Genomic DNA, 24,051 nt, shown 5'->3' with positions numbered 1-24,051 from the left:
AGTGCATTATTACTTGATCATAAATCAGTAGGAACATTGTATGCCACAATTTTAGAGAAACTAAGATGAAGACAACCAAAGGTTTGAATTTGCATGTCCTTTCACATGCCTTTTGAGCCTTGTGCCTTATCATCAGCTGAAATCTGGAGCAGAGGAGGTTGAGTTATATCCCAAGGGGTACCCAGTGAGCCAGGAATGGGGTTAGGAGTAAGCACCAATAATCCAGATCTTCAGTCACCTTGAGCTGCTGTTTCACACTCCCCCTGGAACTGCTTGTGTCTCAGTACTGTGCAATGCTGCAAATGTAGTGTTTGGTGGGGTACATTAGCAGAAATCTTCATTATTTTATTTTTCTTGCTGCTCTTTTTTTTTCCTCCTTTATCATGTTTAGTTGCTTCTTAGAGATAGTAATAGAAAATAAGTCCATAAAAGATATTTACCTACAGAGGAAAAACTGGGAAATTTCTCTCTTTTTCAGAAATCATAACTACCAAAGAAATTATGACTGTAGGAGAACAGAGCTAAGCTTGTCTATGAGCTCAGGGATCTTATGTTCCAATGCTGAATTTGACTGACAAAAAGGATGATGTTTGAGACAAGAACTGCCTTTTTGTCTGGCAACACAATAGGATCTTCTTCCTGGATGGATTCTCAGCACTACTCAGTATAATAATATGATAATTGGTCCCAAAGAAGGAATGAGTAAGATTGGATGGTGGTCTTTGGGGGCCCAGTTGTGTTATATCTAATCTAATTATGGTTGATACTGACTTTTTAATACATATGGTAGCTATTTCCTTGGCTTGGATCTAAGGCTTATATGCAAGCTTGATATTTGCTTGGTGTCTGTTCTAAAAGCATACAATTTTTTTTTCCTTAGGAGGAACCCCAGCTATATCTGTCTCATGTCATACTGTATTCTAATTCAAAACTAAAACTGATTTGTTCCAGAAGATGTCTTGAAGCATAAATATGTTGTAGCTTGTGGAAATGTGGGAGGTGTGATGGAAAGAGCAAATGTCTATAGATTGTACTTCAAAAAACCACTGCAACTTGCTACAGAAAAGACATAGTAAGTTATTGCTGCCTTGGAGCAACAATCCTCAGCAGGCATTCACCCTTTTGCATGAGACAATATAAACATTTTAGTGGATTTATGAGCATAAAGGAGCATCTGGAGATGATGAGATTGTGCAAGACTAATTTTAGAGTCTGAATTAAACTAACTCCATAGCTACAAAAGTCACTGCCATGTTTTCTGCTTTTGTTTAAAAAATGTGTATGGACTACAGCAATACCAGATTTCCTAACTCAAAGGAACAGAAAAGTCTAGTGCACTACTGCTGGTGGTGGGGTGATGGGCACTGGCTTACGGAGGGGATTACAAAAATCCTTAATGAAAGATAGTTATGCAATTGAATTTCTGAGGCAAGTTTCTTCTCAGCTGTTAGCATCTGGGTTCCATTTTGCCATGAATAGGTGACTGTCTCTTGGATTTATTTATGTTTCTCACTTTTTAATAGGGAGTATAGCATTTATTCCTGTTTGCAAGGAGGCAGCTGTTGCTTCTTTTTGCTCTTGCATTTCACCATTGTCTTCCAGCTTCAAATAAGCATATTATAAATGAAACTTATTAATAAAATTAGTGCTGTGTGATGTGCTAATGCAGTGGGTTGGGAAATAAATTTATTTGAAGTCAGTTTCAGTTTTGGAAATTCAACCTGCTCCCCTGAAGTAACTGAAACACTGAAATGTATGTTCTATTTTGTGTGTAATTTCTTCTTTTTTCTCTTTCCCTAGTGACTCTTACTAGTGAAAGGCTTCCAGCTTAGCAGTGATGGTTATTGAAAGTTCAAATAATAGAAGGCTCAGTTTGTGAAGAAATGCACAGCCTTTTAGGAGTCAGAGACTCCAGTGCCATTGACTTGCAGTGTTATGTCATAGTTTTGGCCATCATCTCTTCTAGAAGTGGCTGCTGCACAAGTGGGAGCTGGAAGTTACTGATCAGCTCACACTGATCAAAAAGTAGATCACAACCTGCACAGTTCTTGACATGCACAATTTTCTGGGACCCCCTGACAACTTACTTAAGTCTCAGGGTTGAAAAGGATAAAATCCTGACTCCTTTCAAATCAATTAGAATTTTATAATTAGCTTCAAGTGAGGAATCATGCAGTCCTAAAGTACTGGGCCAAAGCTGTGCTTCTAAACATAGAAGCAACAAGGTTGAAAATAAGTCACTCTAATTGAGTAGCTGAAATCAAAATGAAAAAAAAAAACAAAAAAGCCTTTGCATGATATGTTCAATATGCTTTTTACCAATTCCCCAGTAAAAGAAAGGTAGTTCATGGCCAGAGAAGCCTGTTTTCCCCTGAATCCCTTTTTTGAGGTTAACAGATCTTTGATATTTAAAACAGCATGTGAGTCTGGTGGAAGTTTTCAACATGAAGTAATGAAGCAGTTAGCTCTTTTTCTTCCACAGATTTTCCATATTTACTAGTGGGAATGCCAACAAAATTTCACTCCTCTCTTCTTTTGACCTATATTTTTTGTGAAATAGATATCTCAACACTACTGAGTTTCTAAAAAATGCACCTGAAACCTCCAGTTATGTATTTGATCAATATTGGCCAACAACTTGAAGAGGTTTAATTGGCATAAATGTTCATGGTGTGACTGCATACACACTCAGCTCCCTAACCTCAAAATCCAGAGTAGAAAATGAATCTCTTATTTCTAACAGAGAATCCTTTTAAGACCAACCAGAGATTTTGTACAATAGGAACTGCAAATATGCTTAGCTGTACTAATGCTTCCTTTATTAGATAATAAGAATTCTAAACATCTTTCTGGAAGGAAAGAGACTTGTATTTGTCAGCAAAGCTCTACTAGTTACTGGTTCCAGTGCTTCCCTGTGTTTCTTAAATTGTTGTCTAAAGCTGAAAAAAGTTTGTTTAAAAGTGGAAGAAATGCCAGATACCACCTTCCTCTCCTGCAGCCACCCTGGAGCAATTCTGACGATAGGACCCATCCTTACAAACTGAAACAAGAATAAATTTTCAATCAGCTCTTCAAGGAGAAAGTTGTGCAAGCCTTCTGCTAGTTATACTGTGTTTGAATGAAAAGCATTTGTGTTCCACCCCTAAGATTTCTTTTATGACAATGTTTAGTGTCTATCCACCAGAGTTTATCTGCATCTTGATCTTGTCCTGCCTTGGATATGTTCCTTGCTGTCTTGGATATGTTCCTTGCTGGCTTCACTGAGAACATCCTTCACTTCCTGTCATTTTCAAATTTTGTCTGTTGATTTGGCCATATTACCTTCTCTACTGCCTCAAGGAGCTGGCAAAGCTTCACTCCAGCCTGTATTTTGCTTTTTATCTTGTATTTCTGTTCTTTTCCAGCCATGCTAAATGCAGTGTTGTAAAAGTCTTTCTAGAGATATTGCTGCAATTTTACCTCTAGTGCAGGGCAAGGTGAGGTGTGAGTTCACAAGGCAAACACCCTCCTTGCTGAGGAGTCACATTTTCTTCAGGGGGCCTACAAATTCATATTGGGATAAATATTTGTCTGGAGAGAGAGAGGAGAGGTACTGAAAAAGCTGTTGTCTTTGTCTCACCTATCTGCCATTTTAAGATTTCAGACTTCTCAGGGGTAGGTAACTGCATTTCTTGTAGTGGTTGCCCATTCTTTCATGGCATTTTGGGCATAATGCATCTGCTCTTCCATTTCAATTTTCATGTTATAGAGGAACATTGACATTTGTTGTACTAGCCATTAGTCATTTCACTTGTAACCCATATTCATTCAATGGTAGGTTATTTAAGATCTTTTCCAGGATCTTTTCTAAAACTTTTAGAAAAGATTACTTATTAATGTACTTGAGGACCAGTGAGAGGTGAGGGTAGTTAGTGAGATTTGAGCTTGTGCAAAGTGAATGACTTCCACTGGGTTTTGGTAGGAGGCTGTTGCACAGCTCATGGAAGTCTATTGGTGCCAACAGCCTGTGACAGAACAGGCTCAGCTTTTACAGAATAGATTTTTTTTATTATTCTTTTTTTCCATTTCCGTTCAGTAATTTTTTCTCCATTATCAGTATTGAACTGGAGATACCCAGCAGTGCTTACTGAAGGCATTCACATGTCAGGAGCCAGACCTTCCACACACTTTTATATCAACTGTAAAGGGTTGAATTCATTATCTGTGCCTTTTGCTTTTAGATGAGTGTATTCTTCCAATTTTTTTTACAGATTGGGGAAGTATCATGACATGCAGTTTTTGAGACTAGCCAGCCACCTTATGTGGCAAGGTGAGAGGAATCAAAGTTTTGGTTTAAGTACTGTGTCTAAGTTTAGGTGTAAATGCTGAAAACCTGTAGGTGCCATGTTGAACTGTACAACCTGCCCAGTGCTTCAGAAGCCTCTATTGATTTTAAAAGTGGATGTGCTTTGTTTCTGTTGCTCCAACTCCTCCTTGACTTTTTTTGAATTAGAAAAAACGTGCCAACCTCCATGCCATATGCCTGTTTCTACTAATGCCCATGGGTTTTTTTCAGTCTCATGTGCTTTCATATGTAAATTGGCTATCAAATTCCACCCTCAGTTTTAACCTGTAATAACTTCATTGCTTACAGTGCAATTTGCACTGGTGCAATTTAGATCAGAATCTGGATGCATATGTAAATGTGTGCTCTTATGCACATGTGTAATGCCTTCTTTTTACATATAAAAATGCCATATATATATATTTGAACTTTCTTTTTACAGTTGAAAATGAGAGGGAGAATCTATTGATTAATTATATATTGATCAATTTTAGAGCACCTAGCAAGAGGAAAATAAATCTTTTGAAGTAGTAGGTGGATTTTTGGAGTCATGCACACACACATACACCTCTTTACAATGTATTTGGATTCTTGTCTGTCCCAAGCAGAAACTTTTCTTCTTCCCCTGACTTGCAATTCTGAATTTTTTGTGAGCCTCAAATCCCATTTTTAGTTGGGGAAAATGGAGGCAGAGACTGCTTAAAAAAAAAAGAAAAAAGTAAGAACCCCCCCCCACACACACTGAACAGCTACCCCAGCCCCCACTTCTATACCACCAGCCCAAACATGGAACATATTTTAGCAGAAGTGCCCCAGCTCTATCATATGTGCTGTGCAGAGTCATCATGGCCATGGTGCATAGCTGAGAGCCGGAAAGCAAACAGCTGCTGTAGCCTGATTTGAGTTAAAATAGTGTCAGTGTTTAGTCTGGCGCAGTGCTTCAGGAGAGATTGGCAGCTGGGTCAAACAAAGTCATTCCATTGGCTCCCTTCCCAGTAAGCTTCTGCTAGTATTTAGGTACTAGTGCAGCCTAGGCCCCTTTTCTCAGGGATAGCCTAACATCTGACCGCACCCTCTTTGCTTTTTAAAAAATTCCTTTTCACTCTTTAAGATAAATCCTCTATTATACAATCTGCCACTAATTGTGTGTTAAGACTGTTTTTCTCTCGAAAGCTGATGCATCCTGCTCTCAACGTGGTCTAGAAAGTGGGCTGTTACAGTACTGGATTAATAAAAGGGGCCTTTATGGTTTGTGAAAGAATATCTCTGTGCTTAGACAGGAAACTTTTTGATCCACAGAAAAGCCAGACGACATCCTAGGTAAGGCTGTGTATCAAATCTGCTTTTATGGGAGAGTGGGGCAGTGAGCGCTGTTAATTGCAATTGCTTCAAGTTTTGCATGCCCATTTTGATAAGCTTTTTAGAAAGTTTAGAAAATAGCTGCTCCTGCGTCTCAAGCCCTTTCTCTCCTCCCTCCTCCTCACTCCTCCTTTGCCTTTACTGCCTGCAAAAGCTTGTAATGATCTGCTTAGTTTTCGCTGGGATCTGCGCGGACGCTTCGCTTCTTTTTGGAGAGGGGTTTCTTGCAGAGGTGCAGGGCAAAAAAGTTCTGCGGTCGGACCCAAACGCTGTTAGAAGTGGAGTGGCTGGGGAGAATTTACAGGGAAAGCTTTCCACTGTTACAGACTGCCTGTGCAATCATTTAAAAGTAGTTGAAAACTGCTTTGAACTAACAAGGGTTTAATTATGGAAAAGTTTAACGTGGCGATGGAAGGAATATTAAGTAAGTTGTCTTTGTCTCATACTTTTTAATTTTAGTTGTTGCTTTAGCCTGTTGGGTCACATTTTTTTGTCAGCGCTGAAGGCTGCCATGAATTGGTAATGAGGGCCCCTTTTGCACATGATTTTGGCACTTGGCCAAAATCAACTTCCCAAGGCAAGCTTTCTCTAAAAGAACCTGAAGCATTTTTTTGTGATTAGGAATCATGTCTGAAAGCTGCCACAACCAGTTGTGTAGGCATGTCAAAATGACTTTATACAGTATATCTGAAGCATTCGGGGGGGGGGAGGGTCTGTATTTTCCTCGTGTACCAAATTGTTGCTATTATCATTCTAAATTTCCGCAGCTTGCGCACCTCCAAAAACCAGGCTACAGAGAGCTAAGACATAATGAGGATCGTTGGTATCTTTGTATTTTTCAACATGCCAAAGCAGCACTAATTGTCACATTTAAGCAAGATACAGTATTAGGGGTTGCTTAAAACACTTGTGGATGTAAAGCAGATGAATCTTTAAACTTTTAATCTCACTAAATTACTCTCAGTGAACAGTAAGTAATGATATTTTCGAGAAGTTTCTTTGTTTGAATTGCATAAATGGAGCTTTTTAATATATCTATTTTAAAAAGTACATGCCTGGGTCCACTGGGGGAAAATTTTCAAGGAAAATCTTGGATATGCCTTTGGATTTATCCCATTTCCTTGAAATCTGGGTATGGGACTGATCTGCGAGACAGGGAACAGGAGCTGGGTAGTCCTTTGTTGTTAAAAAGGGGGAAAGGGAGTTAGTCTAAACATTAGTAAGGAGCTGCAAAAGTTCATGTTTCAAGTGTGCTTGGAGTTCAGAAATTGTGGAGATCATCAGTGTAACAAATGAGTTATTCCTTACTGATATTATATAAACAAGTTTGGCACTGTAAGGGAATACATTATTACTGCACACTTGAACGTTCTGCGAATTTACTCTGTGAATTGGAAATTAAGGACCTTCTATTACATCCTGTGTATGCTCTGCAGTGTCTTTTCCACGTGTGTTCAGTGTAAAGACAAAATGCATTGTGCAGCACTTTTGTCAGGTATTTTTTATTTTACATTTCTGCCCTTGTATGTGGCTGTAGCTGAGGATTTGCTCGCTCCTTCCTATGTGTGTTGTTTATTTATAAGCAACACCATCTTTCGGCAGCAATATCGATATGGAACAGCCCTTTCCCACCTTCCCTGCCCCCAGCCTTGCTCCCTTTGGCTGCTCTTAAAATGGGCTTTACAGGTATTGTCTTTCTTCTGCTAAACTGTATTTTCTGTGAGGTGTTGGGGGTGTGTGGCTGTGTGTGTGGGTTTCCTTTATTACATAATGCAAGCCACAGCTACAGTGGGAGAAAGCTCGAGCTTTACAGACTCCTCAGAATCGGTACTTTCATCTAACTTGGCGGGGAGAGTTTGTTCATTGTTACGTTGCAGCAGACTGAGTTACAGTGCTCAAAAGCCTCCTGCAAGTTTAGCTATAACTCGTTGTATTTGCAATGAAAATAAGCAGACAAGATGAACATGTTGCAAAAGAATAGGTGGAGAATTATAGCAAAATAAAACTCATATAAATTAATTGTGTTTTTCTGGGCTTTTGAAAAGCTTTACAACAGAGGAAAAACACGTCACTGTTGAATCCTATTTTAATGTAAAGCATTGCCAGAAAATTATCATACTTGGTGCAAATGTAAGTGTGATAGTAGTGTTTTTGCAAATCATTATGGAACTTATTTGCTGGTACATGGAAATGATTTCTCCTGGGTTACTGAGTTAGGTACTGTTAATTTAAAATATGCACATACCCGCCTTGTTACTGCAAAACTAACTTGAAAATGTTTTACTCTGATATTCCTAGTTTTGCCTAGAAGTTTTTACTGGGAAATAATGGGCACGTGCTAGTGTACTACTTCAGAGGTTTTCTTTTCTATTTTGGTTGTGAAGGGTTGTATTATAAATCACAGAAAGTTATTCTCCAGAAACTTTGTGAATAGTTTTTAAATCCAGAATAATTTTTTTTAAAACATGACTGAAATGTAAAATCTAATATATGAAGCAACAGTTTTTTTAAAAAACTTAAAACTTATAAATTTGGCTTTTGATTGCAGAGACCATATTAACATTTTCCTTCATGAAGAAATCTATCATCTATACGAACGTGCAAAAGAGTCCTGTTTTCATCAGATAAATCAGCATTCTGCCTTCTTAAGTTTAAAGTTTAAAATGCATAGACACTGCATTATATTTTTAAATCCAAAACCAGTAGATTATTTTTTCCTTTATAAAGAGGATGATAAATAACTGGTTAGTTACTTATTCTGCCTTTAGAAAAGGTGAAGAATATAAGGTATTCTCCATTTTGCTATTTTTATTTTTAACAGCCCCTAGGAATAATGTGTCTCTAATCTTCCTACTTGGAGGGTTTTATGTTTTATGTTTGTTTGCAAACACATAATGAAAGAGTGCAATTATTAAGCTTAACTTCATTGTAATTTTGTATCTTAGATTTTTGCTCCATAGAAATGCTGAAGTCTCAGTTACCCATTTCAGTGCAGTAAATCAATATATTTTCCATTCAGAAAAAAAAATTCTTGCTTTTTAGTTAGCACTTTTTTTGATCATCAGACATTAATATTTCATTTTTTTTTTGTAGTGCAGTGTAGTGGTGCATATTGTTATGCTTTTTGAATAAAGGTTACAAATGCATTTATGAAATGTTTTCACTTCTATGACAGAAAAAGAACTCTAAACATCGTAGAACACTTTCAGTTTATCAAGAAAACACTGCTCTTGTAAAAATAGCTTTATTTCTCAGTAGATTCTGCTGCATGTTTTAAAACTTTAGAAGTGAAACAGGGCTGTTTTGTTTTGTCTTATGGGTTTGTTGGTTTTCTGGGTTTTTTCTTAGCAAGGGTTTAATTCATATAAACTAAGCACTTTGTTCTATATGTTCTAAATTCTAGCAATGAGATAAATAAATTGCTGGATTGGATGGAACATAATTATTGAATTTTGGCAGAACTTCAGTGAACTCTGCCATGAAAGATTAATGTGCGCAGTGCGCTCTTAGATTCTAAAGTAACAGAGTAAGATAAGGGGAGTGCATAACAGGCTCCAACCTTTGTGGTTTAGAGAAAATAGAAAACCATGGGCAAATGTTAACTTTTGGTATAAACTGCTAATGATAATGTTTTGTCATCTGGGTGATAAAAACTACAGGAGTAGACAAGAAAATCCAATTTAACAAAAATTCTCTCCACTTCTTTCTTTCTCTGCTTCCCATTTTTCAGAATTAGAATAGCCACAGTTGCTCTATATTTGTAGGAAAAGGAGAACAGAGCAGGCAGGGTACTTACAGTATCCAGCAATATAAAGTCCTGATGGAATCCCTCCACATCTGCTTTGTGTCGTATGTGGGTTTTTACTACAGTCACGATTTTGGTTTGTGATTATGGTGCATTGATTTCAGAATATAAGTAAAATTGTACTGGCTGGATGAAGGCTGCATGGAGTTATAGTAGAGGTTGTTATTATTCCCTCCCTCTTCTTTCTCTACCAAACCTTGATTGTTTAAAACATTTGCTTCAATTGACAATTTGTGGTTATAATCACAAAATCTTGTTCCTCTTGGCTTTTAAATGATTATTGCACCCAAATAATGTTTTTTAATTGAGAACAAAGATATATTGTCCTGCCAGTCAGGCTCCCTCGGCAGGACCAATAGGATTACAAAAACTTTTTAGTATTTTCAGTCAGTTTGTTTTTGGGGAGAACAGGCATGACATCCACCCTGCTCTGGGGAAAGCGCTGCCGCTTTGCCGACTGCTCCCTGCTCCTGGGAGAAATCCCTCTGCCTGCCCAGCCTCTCCAGCACCCTGAGCCTGAGCCCACATGTTTTCTCTTCCTCAGACATGTGCAGCAGCCAGCACCAGCCCCTGGAGCTGGTTTCCAGGAGGGCTCAGGGATTGGCAGCATGGTGGGCAGGCTCCAGCATGGCTGCACACACAGGGGCTGCCCGACGGGCTGGGCATGGGGATGTGGCTCAATGCACCCCAAATGCCTGGAATCAGAGGGAGTGAGACAGGGAGGATGCATGGTAGGATTTTTTCCTCTGTTTGCTCCTTGCTTCCAGACCGTCAACCTGCTGCTAAGGTTGAGTGTGCTCGGCTCAGTGCTTTAAAATGGCAGATATCCAGAATCTCAGATATATTTCATGACTTCAAAGACATTTCTTCTCTCCTTCTCAGCCACATCCTTAAGCTCATGATGACAGCGTTATGAGTGGGATAGTTAGAGAGGTATAAGGGTAAGGGACTGATCCTGTGCCCATTGCAGTCAGCAGAGAGAATCCCCCTGACTACGTGTCTTTGGATCCCACACCCTGTGACCTGGCTGCTCTTCCCTCTCAGATCCTGATGGCACTCGCATGGCCAGCATTGCCATCCTACTCAGGCAGCTTCCTCGCCTTCATTGGCACTCCTCTAAGAGGAAGGTTTACTGAGCAAAAGTCTTGAATATGCCTTCCTTGTGTTGTAAAGAAACAGAGTCCGAGTGCTTATTTTGGTATTTACAGTATTTTCCTTTGTCTTTCTCCCCTTCTGGAATTGACTGTTCCTGACCTTGTTTTATCAATTCATATCACCATTTCAATTGGAGTTCAGTATGTGCAGCTACATGTCTGTATCACCATTAAAATACTACATTTGTGTATGTCCAGGATGAAATGATTTTATGTTCTAAGCCGATTGTTCTGATAATCAGGCACACTTTTCTTTCAATAATGTTGATTCCAAGATACCTTCATCTTCAAACAAAAACAGGACACTTTTATCTTTTTTATGGAACTGTAGAATGCTTCAATCTTTGTTTGCCCTATAAATGTGTTTAGTTGGAAAACCTTTAAAAAGTTATATTTGGAGTATTTTTAAGTAGACAATGTCCGTATTTTTAAGTAGACAATGATCCTTTTTTCATTTAGGCAATTCACAGAAATGAGCATTGCTTTTAGCAATGTAAAAATGTTATCACAGATAACTAAAGAACAGTAGTAGGAATACTGTACCTTTTTGCACAGCTAATAAATGTATTTGTGTGTGAAATCAAGATATGCTTTCACAGAAGTGGGGTTATGGGATGTTGAAATACTCAATCTTAGAATATTATAGATTTGCAAAAGTTGTATATAGGACCCAGTGAACACCCCCTATATAACTTTATTTTTTAATAGTGGACTGAATGTTGAAATATGTTGTGTGTGAGGTTTTGGGATGTCCAGACAAAAAGGTGCCTTAAGGAAAAGCCTGCTGTTCCCTCTCTGCAGCAGCTCCCAGGGGTGCAGAGCCGGGGGGCCGGGCCCCGCAGCAGCTGGGAGAGCAGAGCCAGGGCAGGAGCCAAGCCAAGGCACTGTGACTGCCCAGAGCATTAGTTCTGCCTGGTGGAGAGGGAGCAGGAGGCTGGTTTGGGATCTGAGCTCTGCCCTGAGCCTTTCTCAGAGTGGGGCCAGTGCCTTTCAGCTGCCATCCCAGAGTGTGGAGAAGTTTTGTGGGCAGAGCACTGGGAGAAGGCTCAGCCCTGTGCAGGATCTTCTGGGGCTTCATGAGTTACAGCAAAATTTAACACTCAACCCAGAAAATATGAGGCAGGTGAAGGTGGGTTCTTAGATCTATAACTATGTGCAAATCATTCTTTCAAGCACGGTAATGAATTATTAAGCAGTATAAATTCTACTGAAGAGTTGTTTGGGTGCTTTTTAACTCACTTGCACATTGTGCAGGTCAGCAGAGGAAATTATTCTAAAAGATAATCTGTAAAATGACGTGCCTTTTGTTTTACGAACTTGCACATCCTGGTGTCCATTTCTGAGGAGTATGTCACGTCTCCCAAGGGCTGATCATTACAAAACTTGACCTTTCCCTTCCACTGGGACACACAAAATCTTGTATGTCAGCATTACAACCTTCAAAATATTGAAAGAGTGTTGTGAACAAGGGGAGTTTTGTAGACATCTGAAACTTTTTGTTTTTGATTGTGAGAAATGAGGAACAGTGCTGTAAAAAAAGCTGTTATACTTGGGCGGGGCAAGAGGGATTAGGGAAGGAAGGTTTGAGTTTAGAAAACTCAACCAAGTCATGTAACTCACAATGTTTGCAACCTATGAAAATATTGATGACAGAATTGAAATTGTGTTATGCTGGCAGGTCACAGCTGAAATTGCTTATTTTGTCTCAGAGCATGGCTGAAGAGGCAGAGTATTTTACTAAAATACTGCTGTATTAATAGTAGGAAAGAAACAAGTACCGGAAAGGAGATACATATATATGTGTATATATATATATATATATATTCCAAATACTTACAAGGTATCTCATTTGGGGGCATGCATTAATTTGGTAGATTCCGATTCTCAGACTGGCAATAATGATTGTTACTGTGTGTCCTTTATGACTTTCAGAGCGAGAGAGGCCAACTTGAGGAGCATGCACACTGTGATACCCTCAGTGGTAAGTACCTGAACTGCAATCAAGTTTATTACATTTTTGTAGAGTGGAGGCCTTTTCAAGACCACACTTGATGCAGCTTAGTCACACAACAGCTTCAAATGGCATTCTGGAATAGTAGGGCAGTAATGTGATACAGTCCATAATGAAAATCAGTGTACAGCACAGGTGGTTGCAAGCATTTGTGTGGTCAGATATAAAACCTTTGCTATGGGTACAAGCTACTGCTTTCCCACTTGAGGAAAGTATAATTAGAAGTGGTTTCCAGATGTGCTGGCACACATCTGCTGTTTTTAAGAGAAAATTTTGCAAATACAAACTGAGCTGTATTGCATTCACCGTTATAAAGACGTTGATGGTTTTTCAGGTAATAAAAAAATTGGAGGCATCAACACTCCCACTGTAAAACTGAGGTGTCCTTAGACAACAGCATTTTGTGTTCACTTTGTTTTCTTAGGATTTTCTAAGAGTAGTTCTTAGTTGAGCTGTGGCAAATATGCAAAAAATTTTCTGGACAAAAATTAACACTTTTTTAATGAAAACATGATAGTGGATTCCTTGCTAGTGATTTCATTTTTTACCAGATAGATGTAGCAAATTTATATGGCTTTGCTTGTTTGTTTAATTTTGGTGAAGTGAATAAATGATATTGTAAAACATTAGTAATGAACAGTGAATGATTGATAGTAAAACATTAGGATTCAGTTTCTTTAAACAAATTTTCAAGATGTGGTAATAATCAGGAAACTAAAAAAAATATGATAATTGAAAATAGACATTTAATTTCACTTCACACAAAAAGCAGAAAAATATCTACTTACAGGCTTCCATGATGCATCCTTAGGTGAATTATCTGGAAAAAAATAAATGAGAAAAAAATTAGAAAATGTGATAGGCTTTAAAATGTTGCTGAGAGAAGATTATAGGTCTTTTGTTTTAGCTAAATAAACAGCCTGTTTTCCATAATATCCCACTGATTTTGGTAAAGCTAGTATTTCCCCTGGAAATCTTGTTAATAAAATAAAATCACTCTTTCAGAAGTAAGTTTTCACAGTTCCAGAAGTTTTAGTTACTGCTGCTACTTGGAATAAGCATAAGGGAAGAATGTTGCGTCTGCCTCCTTCTTACTGACTCTTCTAGCATTGCAGAGGTACCCACAACTATGATTTTGAGTTGGTTTTGAAAGAAATGAAGGATGTGATCTACTGGGACTATTGGACAGGCTGCTAAATGTTGAAAGAAGGTTTTTGAGGATGTCCTCTGTAATATTGCCACACCTTTGCTCATATTTTCTTTACTTACTTCCACAGATGTGCCCTGTAGGCTTCCTTTTCAAGTGAGAGTCTAATCCTTAGCAATTATCTTAGGGAAATACTGACACTGAGTAAATCAAATGGATTTTTGGATTTTTCCTCTTAGTTGGACTCTCTCATACAGCAGCTTCTTTTTTCATTTAAATCTTTCTTTTTTGACTAAGCAGAATCTAAATTATCTTTTTGAGTGTGTAAATGTCAGAATAATTTGCAGAAGATTTTGTTAGAAAAATGGCCACTGAGATCAAATAATTTTTAATTTAAAACTTAACATATTGTCCATACTTAAGTTTTTGGATTAGCTTTTCTGTCTGACACCTTTTAAGTTCTTACAAAGGCATTGATGGATTCAGTGAGGGATGCACAAAGCAACCTCAGTAGCAAATTGCCCTGTGTGTTTGATTTTTCTGGAATAACATAATAACTTGCTGTGGTCCTGGTGCTGCTAAACAAGAATGCTTTGGCTTTAACAATTTCAAGCCTCTGAGACAAAGGGTCCAGATCAGCTCATTGTATCTGTGAATGGGGACTTCTTGAGGATGCAATGAAATGGATGACAATCAATAAGAAGGGTATTAATAACATCATAGTGAAAATGCTGATTTCATCAATACTGCCAGTACATCTGACCTTTTTCTTTTAATGCATACACATTGTGATGGCTATGGTATATTATAAATGTTCTATCGTGGCACAAAGACTTCAATTTTGTGCTCCCAGTGACAGTTTTTCAAGGATATATTTACTTACACATACATTTAATATTAAACCACATTTAAATCACTGCTTGCTCAGGAGGGGGGATTTTAGCACTGAACTGTTGTGTTTGGGTATTTTTCTGGCAAAATGCCATTTGACATGAAACTTAGAAATGCCTAAAAGAATACAGACATTCAGATGTGAAAATGTGCAAAATGAACACTATCTGGCACTTAAATTACGCTCTGCTGCAATTAAGACTTATTAATAGCCAGTCCTCTGAGCTGGCTGCTCACATCAGAGACCAGCCCTGGCCAGACCCTCACAGTTTTGTACATAACCATTTTGTATAAAGGGTCAGTTTCTACAGAAGGTCTGGTGGCTTAGTCAAAAGAAGTAGCTTATTGGGAAAAAAAAAAAAAAAAAAAAAAAGATTATTTAAATGTTGGGAAGGCAGCAGAATTTTGAGTGCTTTTGGACTATTCACATTCCTATTATTTGGAAAATAAAATAGCATTTTATTCCCCCTGAGTGGGGGAGATGTGGAAGAGTGTTTTGGGGCTGTGCATCAAGGGGCATGAAAAAGGAACTTCATTGGATGGCAAAGATGGCAAAGATCCTGCCCTGACCCATAGATGGAGGAAACAATCCACCAAAGGGGTGTGACCCCTCCAGGGCAGCAAACCTGCCCAGTGTAGCTCAAACAGATGAGGCGCTGCTCCCCTGGGGTATAAAGCTCTCCCAGACATACAGTACAGTTCTGTATGAGGCCAGGGAGCTGATGACTGAGAGTGGAGAATCTGTTACATATATGTGATACCACTGCTGCTATGTACTGCCAGTTTGGCAAGGATTTCCTCCTCTGAGCCCATAATCCTGTTTTTTAGGTAGTATTCTGGATGCAACAAGTGCAGTGCTCCCTACTTCACCCAGAAAGAGAATTGAGAGTCCCTGCTTGATGATGCATTTTATCTCCATTTAGAATCCTTTTTTAAATTATATTTTCTTGGGCTTTGGACTGTTGATGTTAATATTTTCTTGTAAATCAGGAGCATTGCCAGCACTTTTTATGCCTCCCAGATACCCACTCTTCACCTTAAATTAAATACTTCAGGCTGTGTCTTCACAATCAGTTGCCATAAGAATATGGTCTATAATGTTAGAAGTTTTGGCTAATGCCTTGGGAAGACTAAGCCACAGGAAAAAAAATAATACTCTTTAATATTAAGACTGATTATGAAAACTATGTCCCTAGGATGAAAAAATTCAGGGAGGAAAAAGACACATTCAAAATATTGCTAAAAAATCTTCGACTATTTTGATGAAATGACTTTACAGAACTTGAAGACAGATCAAAATGAATTATTACATGAGTCAAGATTTTTTTTAAGTTCCATAACTTTCTGATCTCTGAAATAGAAAAAAGTATAAACTATCATTTTTCTTATAAGTAAAGGTCAAGTGGAAGGTGAATCAGATCAAGTTATATATTTATATCAGAATATATTGAAATATTTCATTTTGTCATGTTTTTCTACATCTATATTAGTCTTTGGGAGAAAGAAAACCAAAAAGATAATTTCGACTTGAAACCAGAACTTTTTAATCCATAAAATATTTAAATAGATTATTTAAAAAATTTCAGAATTTTTTAAACAATTTTCAAAACCTTCCCTGCTTTTTTAAATGACAAGTAAATGGACACATTTCCTTGCAAATAACTTTATTTTTAAAGAAATAGCCTTTTTTGGAGGCAAAATTGTTAAAAAATATTTTCTGCTTACTCCATCATGTGACAAATGCATATTTTGCACTTCTTCAGTTGTTGTGCTTGTGAGTTTGTACCATGTGAAATATTAACAAATTCTCAGTTTCAGCTGTGAAAATGAAGAAAATTAAGCTTCTTAGAAAATTAAGGTCATGAGAGTAGAAACACATGGAAAATCTAGTTTCAAGGGCTTTGCCTGTGGACAAACGTCATATGCTCATGGAAATAAGACCACTGAAACCATCAGAAGTGGTGTGCTTAGTGCTTTACTTGAGGTCAATATGTGTTACACCACTATAAATATAGTATATGAGACCTGCGCACAGAGAGTTACACTGCAAATAATCTTGAATACAGCCATGCAGTGATTGCTTCCCTGAGCTTTCACCTCCTTTGGTGAAACCTGTGCAGGGACTTGTGCAGCCAGAGCAGGGTGAGCAGCAGCAGGACAGAGTCCCTGGGACACCAGAGGTGTTCTGCAGGGAAACTCCATCACCCTCTGTCCAGCCGGGTGGCTCTGATCACTTGCCTGCTCCCAAGCTCTCCATCAAACTGGGCTGAAATCCCTTGGTATTTTGCTGCTTCCTGATATCTTCCTGTCTAAATGTTTCACTGTTGTTTAAGGAAGGCTTAAAGACACAGCTCTTAGTAGACTTGTCATTCAAAGTGATTGTGCCCTGCTTTTTACAGGTCTTGTGAAGGAATATCTGCTTTCAGCCAGAAATGTGAGCACTGTGCCTTCTATTCTTGGGCAGGGTCATCACTCGTGGCAGTAGCACTGAGGACAAATATATCCCCTCCTCTCCTGTCTTGCATAACCATTCCTATTGTTTTTTAATTGAGTGCTTCAGAGTTGAGGTTGTTTCTGATCAGTGCTGATTCAGGTACTAGATGTACAGAAAAGCAAGTATGTTCTGAATATTATTTTCACTTTTCTGTGAAGCAGATAGGAGAGGCTTTTATTTTGAGCTATCCAGTCTGTTATAGAACTGCCTTCCAATTCCAGGTGATTAAAGGGATATTGTATATCTCTGAGAAAAGAGCTTGAGCTCTTCAGGGGCAGAACACGAGTTTCTCTCTCTGTCAGGAGCTCAGTAAAAATGCATGTCTGTGCAGTGTGTGCAGTTGCTGTTGACAGACAATCCCTGTTAGCTGGGACTGTGTTGGTAGTCTGGAGCTTGATATCCCATTTTGGGCACTGGACAGCAGGATGGGGGCAGAGTACAACGACAACAATCAGAGATCCTGAAGGTCTGATTTACAAGGAATGTTTGAATCAAGTGGAGCCATTAGCAAAATGCATTAGGAAGGACGAGAATAGCTGGTGGTGCCTTGTGGACACGTAGAGGTTCCCTCGTGTTCCTCTTCAGCCTATCTTCCCATTTCCTCCACCATTTTCCACATGCCCTATTATTTCACTCTGCCCACCCCAACACACAAACTTTTCTAACTTTTCAGGAGGAATTTATGCACAGTGCTTCTAGTTGTTAAGCTTGTAAAGAGTTGATCAGGAAAATTTAACTTCTTTCATTGCAATTAACATGTCCTGTTTGATTTGATTTTGATTTGTATGGCAAGAGCTACTTTAGGGGATGACATTGTTAAAAGAAGTCTTTTCAGCCTTTATCACTGCTCCTATTTCCACCTGTATTTCCTAATGTAATGCCTGAATACTTCCATTGCTTTCTGAAATGACGAGGAACAACCTTCCTGGAGCTCTCCATCCAGGAGCAAAGTCTCTCTGCTTTATTTGTTCCTCCATCCATTGTTCTCATGAGTATCTGAAATGTACCACTGAAAATTCAGTGTGAAAATCTTGCTTCAGAAAAGCTTAAATAATGGGAAGTTCTTATCTAGCAAATTCTGGATAGATGACAAAAAAATCCAACCAAACAAAAAACAACAAAAGAAACCCCAAAAACCAAAAAAACCTGAACAACTCAGACCTCCCAAACCCTAAACAATTATAAATATTTCAGCTTCAGCATGACAGCTTCCTAAGTGGCTAAGAAAGTGCCCATGGGAAGATCCTGTACTTCTAGAATAGCTGAAGATAAATTGGGATTTGAACATTGTGGTAATTTTGTTTGGATTTCACTTTAGCCTTTTCTTACCACTAAGTGAAACAGACATGTACAATGCTAAGAATGTGTGTCTAATGCTAAACAAATCCCTTTGTACATAAACCATGAGTACATGGAGTCTGTGTTTTGCCAATGGATGCAGTAACATATTGTAATTAAGATTTGAGAACAAACAAATGACAAATCCTTGGTAAAAATGGTGACCTGCAAAGTCTTAGTGGTAATTTAGAGCTGCACTAGGATACTTCCTTTACAGTATGGTGGATATTGGACCAAGAAATGTATCAAATGTCATCAAAGTTATACAGATAATTTCTGGTCAAAAGTGTTCAAAGTAAGATTCAGATTTTCTCTTTGGATGAGAATGGGGGAGTTACCAGGGCAGAATATGTCCCATAAGATGATAATAAACACCTGTTCCTCCTGAGCAACCAGGTGTCCTCCTCACTGAGTGCTGACTGTTTGCCTCAGTGCTCCACAAAACAAATTTACAGATCCTGTCTGCCAGGAAGCTCTCAAACTGGAAAGCAAACATAGGATGGAGACAAAATACACCAGGGCATCCAAACCAAGTCTAGTAGAGCAAATAGAAAACATCAATAAAAATAAATGGAGTGAGGGAGCAGAGGATGTGTTGGAGATGTTTGGTTTCTTGAAGAAAATGAAAAATAAAATCAATTTGCAGTGTTTTGAGTACAACTCGGGGGGCAAAACAGAGCAAAAAAAACCCCAACTCTGTGAAGGACAGGAAAGAAGTTGCTAAAGCAAAACATTGTAATTCATGATGGAGTGAAGACCATGTGGTCTTAAAATATAGCAAGAAGGATCCTAGAAATAAAATTTAGGTAGAAGCAGGTTTCATATTACCTACAGATCACTAGGAAGTGTGAGGCTACTGAGTAGAAGGTGTGGACAAAAATCTGTGTGTGCACTGAAAACTGGAGTTTTCAAAGGCAAATGGAGCTCCTTTCAGTTAAAGACATATCTAGACAACATTAAAATATGACCAACTGATCACCAGATTCTGGCTCATAGTTGAATGTAAATTTAGAAAAATTCATCTTGTTGAAATTGTACAGTTGTACCACAGAATGTCAAGAGAAATCTTGGAAAATAGTTTTTCTAGTCAGTACCTGCTTATTTTTAATAGTGTTATCCATTTGAATGGTGTGGACTTTGAAAATTCTTTTTTCTTTTAATCTTCTCAGGTAGAAAAATTTCTGTTTCTTTGGATTTCCAAAAAGAAAAAAAAAAAAAACAAAACAAAGCCACAAACAAACCCAAAAGCAATAGAAAAACTATTTCCTTTCATGAAGTGTTTGATTCCTTATCAGCTATAGTCTTCCCAAGTTTTTGCAGCTTTCTAGTGCTGAATTCAGCACAGGTGGGTTTTTTTCAACTTTTCATGTTGCCTGTACCCTGATTTTTTTTTGGTGTGTGGTTGGCTTGCCAAAGTGCTGAAAACTTCTATTTGAACACCATAAAAAGGACAAACAAGGTCAAAATTATGATATCACCAGTGCAGGAATGAGGCAGTATCTAGTCTTGCTGCTGCCTTTCTGTGCTAGGTTTGTATTTAATTAAAAGCATAATTTGTCTTCTGATCACAAAACTGATTTTTTTTTTTTTTTTTTTTTTTTTTTTGTGGCACACTGATATTTTTTATATTGCTTTTAAAAATCAAAGATATGTTAGGAAGACTTGTTACTGCCAAAAAAAATCTCACAGAGGATCAGTATCCAAGTAATCAGAATTTAGAAACCTGAGCTTACAGTGGGATTTGAAGGACACAAGGGTGTCTACAATAGATGTTAGGCTTGTGATGAGATTGTAGAAATCGAGGAGCAGAGAAGGAAACAAATAGGGGTCTGTTGTGACCAAAGCTATGAAAGAGAGAGGAGAAAGGGACACCACAAGGAGGTGGATAATCCTGGGTAAGATTTCAAAGTTTTCAGAGCACACCCAAATCCAATCTCTGTGGTCCCTGACATTTTGCCTGCTACAAGCCAGTGCAACATTCCATCCAAATGTAAGTTGGAAATGTGTTTTAAACTGGAATACTTCATTAGAGTGTGTTCCTGAGTAATGAGGCAGTAAGGGGTGAAGAATTAGGCAGCCTAGGAAGGGATTACAGTGGCATGGGAGGCTGATGATGTACAGCTCTCAGATCACAAAAACTGGTGGTGAAATTAGAGGTGAAATTGCTGCTTTACTCTGTCTCTGAGGTGGCATTTCTGCAAAACAATAAAACCAAGAGTTTTGGTACTGAGGACCTGAAATATGCTTCCCCCTGCCTGCCCAATCTCGAGTTAAATGTCAATATTGCTTTCAGAGATTTAATTTTTAAAATGTCCTGGAGTGAATCATATGTCATCTCACAGAAAGTCTTCCAGCCAGACCAAAGCCATTTTTCCCCTTATATGCAATATGGGTAATGAGACACAACTGAAAACAGGAAAAGAGCTTTCAATGGGAAATATAGGAAATACTTAAAAAAATATTTACCAAACAGAAGAGGAAGCATCAGGCCCATTATCCTAGAATTAAAGTACTAGTTCAGCAGTTTTCTGTTTATTTTCTAGTCATGAACATTGGTTTCTGGTTTTCTTCTTGCTAGCTATATGTACATCAAGTCTCAGTTAAAACAAGAAAACAGACTCTGACTTTTTGTTCTGTTGAGTGTGTAGCAAGTGTTCTCTTCGCAGCAGCTTAATGTAATATCACATCAGGTAAAAAACTGACCTATATAAGATTGTGTGCACCATACCCTGGTGGAAAATACACCAGAATAAAGCTGAAAGCATTTATTTCCAATGTGCTAATACAGAAGAATTTAGGAAGGAGCAGTGGTCTTGTGATACAGATGATTTTCGTTTATTTGGGTCTGCTGATTATAAAACACTGCGGGCTTTACCTCTGAGAAGACAAAAGTGGTATCAAAGTAATTTCCACCACCTTATTAGCAGCAGGCAAGCAAAAGACCTTGGTCTTAAATTGAGAATTCAGGTTTGAAATAAAAAAAATCTGTATATAACTCCCAAGGTTTTTTTAATGAGATTTTTTTTCTGTTTTTCTCTGTAACTTACTGATTTATCTACTGCTCTTATGTTTGTTTTTCTTTAGACTTCAACCTCCAAAAGAACCGTGCATTTAAAATTCAGCATTGAATGAATAAAGGCCTGCCATACTAGAAATCTGTGGTGGCATCATACTTAGGTTTTTTTCTGTTGGCCACATCTTCATTCTGAAATCCAGTTGGGAAGTTTTTTTTTCTGCATTTTGAAGCAGTCCAATGCTCTCTGTAGTACCAGTTTGGGGCATCTCATATTTTTCCTGCTTCCATCTTGATCTGTTCTGCTGATTCCCTTCCTATTGCTCATTCCCAGTTGTATTCCTGCCTCTTTTTCCATGTTGGAAACGTTTGCATGACATGCAGTGGACACCTCTTTGTTTACTAACCTCTGATTTCACTTTTGCAAAGGTTTTGCTAATAGTGGTTATGAGGCATAGCTTTGGGGTTTTTTTCAATAAAGATGTGGCATAAGGCATTTCTGTTCAATTAAGTTATTCAAAGTCTATGTTTATGCAGGTAATTAAATGAGATCCTTGTGTGGTTTTCTTAAAGTGCTTTAGTTCAGCTGGCTCTGTCTTTACTCATGCCACACAGTATTTTCTAACATTCTGAGTTCATTCTTGTGCTTATAGTTCAGCTATAGTTTTTCAAAAATTTCCTGTGGTTTATACCATAAAAAGCTTACTTACTGTACTCTCAGTGGAGGCAAAGAAGTAGAAATTAATAATGATTCATTGAAAGATTTTACACTGTTATATTGTTCTCAGGTACCCATTCTTGGAGAGTTTGGGAAATATTTCCATAATCTGATATTAAAAGGCAGTTCAGAAAATGATGCAGTTGGAATTTATCTTTGGAAAAGCCTCTCTCTGTCCACTGATGGGCATGGAAATATGTCTTCTTAAATACCTAAATTCGGTATCAAAAGCCAAGCTGTAGGAAAATCATTGGCCTTTGTTTTGAGCTCTTGTAAAATGTGCTATTAAACTTGAGGAAAATTAATGGAGGATCCTCATAACAGACCTGAAGTAAATTGCAAAATTCCCACCTCACACTCTTCTCCAAGAGTTGAAGTAGTGCATAGCTTTGAAATCTGCATTACCTTTTATTTAGGGACAGTCCTGCATGACTCCAAACAAGGACCTTCTGTATTTTAATCTGGGATAAACAAATACTGTGTCTCAGAGAACATACTGCCCCATGATATTTGCTGAAAGTTTATACATAGCAAGGTTCTCTTTTATGTATCTTGGCATACATTTAGTATGCCAAAGCAAAACCTTTAGCATACAGTCAGTTTTATTCCTGGAGACCAACTCCTACATCTTTATAACTTCTATTATAAATCTAAGAAAATGTCAATATTCCATCTGAAGGACAAAGCTAAATGTAGAAGTTGGGTTATTCTTTACACATACAGTACTCATCCTATGAAGGATGCAAAAGCAGCCATTTTTGAGTGTTTCAAAAAATAACCCAACTATATAAAATAAGAGTTGAAAAGAAGATTTGTACTCCTTTGCTTCTCTCACATAAAGTCCATTCCCACCTTTTTCTCCTCATTATGAATACAAAAATGGCATCCTCCAAAGCCTTCTGTAATGCATTTTTTCTGAATGCCAGTCAGATAATGCCTGAAGAGCTCTTCTTCATATCAGAGATGGGACTGGAGGTGAAAACCAGACGTGGTTGGAAGTGCCCTTGTGTAGCTGCAAAATGTCATTTCAGAGCCAGCTGGCCTCATCAGAACCTGGGAGCAGGTTTACAGTATCTTTAGGCAGCATCTCTCTCTAGGAACAGCAATTCTGTTTTTTTTGAAAGAACCTGTTGTATTGCTTGTAAAGAACTTCTAGTATTTCATTACTGTGATATAAAAAATGAGTAATTTTCTTTGGGTCTGCAGGTACAAGGTGGAGCTAAAAAACTCTAACAGGTGGAGGTTTGCATAAATAATTCATTATAAACTGCAATTTGCAATTGCTAAATCATCAAACAAACTACATAAAAATTTGGGAGTGGCAGGGAAATTATTGAGCCACTGAGGTGTGTCTATATATATTTTTATATAGATTTCTTCAGCAGTATTTTCTTGATTTTTGTCTCATAAAAAACAGTGGTTTTGAGGCAGTTTAAAATAATGGATATCCTGAATTTATTATATGGATTCTTAGATGGTAAATCAGCACACATTTTGAGAGTTGAATTTTTGAATTGTAATGTCATGCTGTGTGTAATGGCTTTCAAGTTGTGTGGAGCTTATATTTACAAGTACAGGTAGGCAGTAGATAGGGCTTGTAGCTGTGCCGAGTTTTCATAAATCCTATCGCAATAATTAAAGCTGATCTCTTTAGCTTTTTCATGCTAAACATTGTTCTGGGATTTCAGTATGTTGAGAAACATTGGCTTCATAAGCAGTCATGTGTTTCCAATTCAGCAATTTTAATTACAGGAAATTTAACGATAATGAATAGTAACAAAAAATAAAATATGAAAG

At 37.9% G+C, this 24,051-nt stretch overlaps 1 protein-coding gene across 3 annotated transcripts in view; it reads left to right on the top strand.

Moving 5' to 3' along the window:
• The window catches only part of LOC102066084 (uncharacterized), a 280,394-nt gene that overhangs the window by 176,585 nt on the left and 79,758 nt on the right, over positions 1–24,051 (top strand). For 2 of the 3 annotated variants that reach the window (XR_012579206.1, XM_074536178.1), the window contains one exon: positions 12,575–12,623. Coding sequence is in view for 1 of the 3 variants with exons in the window: in XM_074536178.1 (XP_074392279.1) it covers positions 12,575–12,623 (49 nt within the window). In the remaining 2 variants the exon portion in view is untranslated. Of the gene's footprint in view, positions 1–5,227; positions 5,645–12,574; positions 12,624–24,051 lie in introns of those variants that run through there. The other variant, XR_012579207.1, reaches the window with a different exon arrangement.

The sequence above is a fragment of the Zonotrichia albicollis genome, chromosome 2, assembly GCF_047830755.1.
Source record: "Zonotrichia albicollis isolate bZonAlb1 chromosome 2, bZonAlb1.hap1, whole genome shotgun sequence".
NCBI classification, from domain to species: Eukaryota; Metazoa; Chordata; class Aves; order Passeriformes; family Passerellidae; genus Zonotrichia; species Zonotrichia albicollis.
This window is presented reverse-complemented; position numbering and strand designations above follow the sequence as displayed.